The sequence below is a fragment of the Micromesistius poutassou genome (genome assembly GCF_964030765.1).
Source record: "Micromesistius poutassou genome assembly, chromosome: 3".
Classification (NCBI taxonomy): Eukaryota; Metazoa; Chordata; class Actinopteri; order Gadiformes; family Gadidae; genus Micromesistius; species Micromesistius poutassou.
The window spans coordinates 20,137,556-20,142,239 of NC_140273.1; the positions used below are offsets into that span (position 1 = coordinate 20,137,556).

The following is a 4,684-nucleotide window of genomic DNA, read 5'->3' on the forward strand; positions in this document are numbered from 1 at the left end:
ATACACACACACACACACACACACACACAGTCCAAAAGAGAAGTGACACACACACAAACACACACACACACACACACACACACACACACACACACACACACACACACACACACACACACACACAGACACACACACACACACACACACACATACACACACACACACACACACACACACACACAGTCCAAAGAGAAGTGACACACACACAAACACACACACACACACACACACACACACACACACACACACACACACACACACACACACACACAGAGACACACACACACACACACACACACACACACACACACACACACACAGAGTCCAAAAGAGAAGTGACACACACACACACACACACACACACACACACACACACACACACACACACACACGAGAGTCCAAAAGAGAAGTGACGCATGCACAGGCTCACACTTGTTCTATTTGCGGGCCCCCCCGTCGGGGCGGTGACCCGAGGTGGTCTCTGTGTCGGAGCCGCGGGCCAGACGCTCCTCACATCCTCAGATGTCCGGTAACGGTTATCAACCACGGCCTTATCACACGGTGCACACACACACGGAGGGCAAGACCAGCTCACTGGAGACACGACTGGACCAAAGTTAGAGTCAGGACTCTATGTGGGTATGAGACAGTAATGTGTGTGTGTGTGTGTGTGTGTGTGTGTGTGGTGTCTGTGTGTGTGTGTGTGTGTGTGTCTGTGTGTGTGTCTGTGTGTGTGTCTGTTTGTGTGTGTCTGTGTCTGTGTGTGTGTCTGTGTCCCCGCAGGAACCATGGGAGGCATGGGCATGGCCATGGAGGGACAGTGGCACTACATGTGAAGCCTTGGCTAGGGGCCCCTCTGTAAGTAGCGCTCTAACACACAGCCACACACTGCACCACATGGGCCCCCCCCCCCGCTTGTGGCCCCTCTGTATGACATCAGTATTATTATAGAAATACCGTACGTAGACTGACAGTATTCCGATTTGCGAGACCCTTTCTCGCAAATCCAATCCATAAATCCTTCCGGGTCGTTCATACAGCGGTGCCCTCCTTGACTTGAGCTACTATCCGCAGATATGGTTCCTTTTTGAAGGGGTACACTCACCAACGTTTTTATAATATTCAAAATATCTGTTCGAAACACCGGAGTAGGACACTCCAGCCGCCAGAATACTGTGACTGGTTCTCCCTAACGATTGGCTCAAACTGTGTCAATCAAACTTTGGTATGCGTGTAAGACCTACCCCAGCAGACAGACCGGCACAACCGCGATCGTGACACAACGATAAACCAATCAGGCTCAACTCTCCGCACAGGGATGTCTTTCCCTGTGCCGAGTGTCCGTGAGTCTACTACGCCTGCATCCGTCCTTTCCTTCTCCAACGTCCCGGAGACGGCGTCCCTTCCTTCAGAGTCACTCCAGCGGTGACAGAACGTCGGCCTGAAACACTGGCTGGGGCCTGCCGGGGTTCATAGTCATACGAAAGAATAGCGCCACAATTATTAGAACCCTTATCCCTTCATAATACTGCAGAGGCCGCGGATAACAACAGCCTCATCAAGTGCTTCCCAGTGGTCTACCTCCTACCTCACAGGCATGAAGCAGAACAGGCCAGCTTGGCATGAAATATTAATATCACAAATATATGAGATATATACTGGCTTCCCATGGTCGGGAGAAACATGGTCGGGAGAAGCAACAGTGTATTTATTCAGTGTGGTGACGCCAGTACACCACAACGCCACCATAAGCTGTACATGTGTTGTGTACTTGTACACATCCTAACACCACCAAGGAACAAATGGTGGGTGTGAAGCTCGAGTACAACACCAGCCATGTACACGGTGCATAAGGGCCCTGAAGCGAAGCTACATCCCAGAGATTGGTTGCACACATTGGCAGGCACTAAAGAAAGCTTGGGAGTCTCGATGTTTCATGTCGACGCGTGGACGGCGGGGGCCACATTTCATTCCCCTGCCGGCCCCCACGTCGACGTTACGGCCCTGATGGATGCTGCGGATCCAGAGGTCAATTTAAGCTAAGAGGTGCTTTCTATATTCTTTCACTTCCTCCTGATTAAATTGATCATAAGCGGAAAGAGCAGGGGGTGGGGGAGGAGAACGCTTGGCTCGCTCTCTCTCTCTCTCTCTCTCTCTCTCTCTCTCTCTCTCTCTCTCTCTCTCTCTCTCTCTCTCTCTCTCTCTCTCCTCATCTGATTATGGGGTCGTTACTCCGTATGTAATTTTCATTAAGCCCGGGCAGACTTAGCGCAATTAATCAGATGCTTTCTCCACTTCTCCGGTCAGGACCCCCGCCTCCGGGCTGGGAGCAGACCGCAGACCACTCAGGGGGGGGTGGGGGGGGGGGGGGGGGGGGCTCATTCATCCTCAAGGATTTCTGTCTTTAATGTTCCGGGCCCGTCGGGTCAATTGAGACCCTTATAGGACCCCCCCCGCCCCCGCCCCCCCCCCTCTCCGAACACACTCCCTCAGATCCTTGGTAATTAAGAGTCTTGCCTCTTGGGAAACAATCCACCTGTCAGTTGGGCTGTGCCATCCCGAGCCAGCCAGCCATGTGCCCCCCCCCCCCCCCCCCTCCACCCCCGACGCACACACACACCCCAGCCCCCCACACACACACCCCAGCCGCCCCCACACACACACACACACACACCCCAGCCCCCCCCCCCCCCGCCCACACACACACACACACATACCTTGAGCTTGTGGGTTCCTGGGGGTCTGGAAGCAGACGGCGATGGAGCAGCCCCTCCCACGCTGTACTTCGGTACTACTGCTGTTGAATCCTTTCTCATCCACACTCCCACCTCCTTCACCTCGGTGTGTCCCCCTGCAGTAGTGGGGTGACCTTCATGTTTTATATAAATTTCCCCCCTACTCAACTCTTTCTTTGTAAGGTGGGGGGCGCTCCATGTTGTGAGGGGGAGGGCTTGAGAAACAAGTTCTCTTCTTCGGGACGTATGGCCTGTTGATCAGACTGTCCAGACGTGTGTGAACCAGCGTGAGTCTGGCCCCAGGGAGCCACTCTTACTGTCCCCTAGAGGGGTCTCCACACAGGGACTTTGTCCGGGGCTCATTCAGACCCAGTGGTCTGTTGACTACTCTCTGTTGTTTGGTGAATGTGACCTGAGCACATTTTCATTCTCTCTCATGTCAAATGTACACATGTGACAGTTGCATGGATTAGCAGAGACAGGTCCACACAGGGAACCTGCTGCTACTGTCGGCGGCTGAAACGCCCGCTGTGTTGCTCTTATCAGGAGTGCCTTGCTCTGGGGTGGTGGGGGGAGGGCTGGTCTGGAGGATTTGATCTGCTGGGAGGGGTAGAGGTGACTGGTATAGGGTTGAGCACTGGTCCATTATCACCATGAGGTGAGGGGAACTGGTCAGTGTCCGACGCCAGGTTGAACCAATGACCTCTTCGGTGGGGCGGCCTGGTTTTGTTGAAACGTAACGACGATGTAACAATCGGGTGGAACGGCCCGCTCTGTGTGGTGCTTCAGCGAGCGCTCCGTCGGGTCGGGGGCAGATGGGGCAGGTTGGGGGGTCGGGGGGGTCGGGGGAGGAGGTTAGGGTTGTACACACCGAGCTGCGGCTCAGAACATACTGCCTTTTTGTACTGCACATCTATTGGTTGAAATTGCGCCCGCCCCCTTCCCCATCGGTGAGGATGGGGTGGCTGTGGTCTCCACGGAGCCTCCAGCCCTGCCGCCTCACTCTGACCCATCGCCTCCTCGTTGTTTGTCTCTGCAGGGACTCAGGACTACACGCAAGGCCCGGCCTGGACATCCTGTCTGAAGGTGGAGGAAGAGCCCCTCTCTCCCGGCAGGCCGGTCCAGAGAGCGACCAGCACCCCCCCCCCCCCCCCCCATCCCCCCCATGGACACCCTGCCCCAGCCTTGCCTTGGCTCGCTGTCAGTAGAGCTGACATCAAACGCCTCCTGAAACCAGGGTTCCCCCCCCTGAGCATTTGAAGTGTGGGGGGACCAATGTTTTCCAAACACCTGCTCCTGAGCTCTCCCTCCGTCTCCGACGTGACGACCGACGACCCCTCGCCCACACAGAGGGAGGACGGCGAAAAAAGCCAAAACGTAAAGAGAAAGCACGTCGGAGTGGAGCGTGTGGAGAGGGTGCTGGAGAGGGGGGGGGGGGGGGGGGGTGTTTAACTAGCCCAGTAACTTGTGTTGACAAGCAGCTGATGTCTGTATACTTTCCAAGGAAGGGGCTTATCCAGGAGACCAGCATGTCTCAACCCTTTTGTGAAGAGGAAAAAAATGGACAAGGAAGAGCTGCAAAGTGGGAGTCTCCTCGCTGTAGCTCCACGGACTCCCTGGACAAAGACAAGAAGAGACAGACACTTTTTCCACAGGCTCTGGGGTTGCCTTTTGCATACAATGCTGTTTTCAAACAAGGATTTGGTCTTGTTTGACGTTTCACACTGTGTGTGTCTTTTTCATAGACTTTTATCTTCACTTGATGTCTATGAATCTCATTAGGCCTAAAATGATAATAAATATCTAAAAAAAACCTTGGTTTCTTGGTTCTTGAAAGTGTATGAATTGAACGAGGAGTTTAAACTAAAAGTTATTCTGCTCCATAACATAACATAACATAACATAACATAACATAACATAACACCTAAACAAAAACCCTTTAGCGCTAA

General features: G+C 53.7%; 1 protein-coding gene across 1 annotated transcript in view; it reads left to right on the top strand.

The window, feature by feature from the left end:
* LOC311341131 (homeobox protein Meis1-like) overlaps positions 1–621 on the top strand; it is a gene marked incomplete at its 3' end in the record, with an annotated part of 9,990 nt that extends 9,369 nt beyond the window's left edge. Inside the window, exon 9 of the mRNA XM_084466029.1 lies at positions 504–621. Coding sequence (XP_084322155.1) covers positions 504–621 — 118 coding nt within the window. The remainder of the gene's footprint in view (positions 1–503) is intronic.
* Positions 622–4,684: the final 4,063 nt, after the last annotated feature.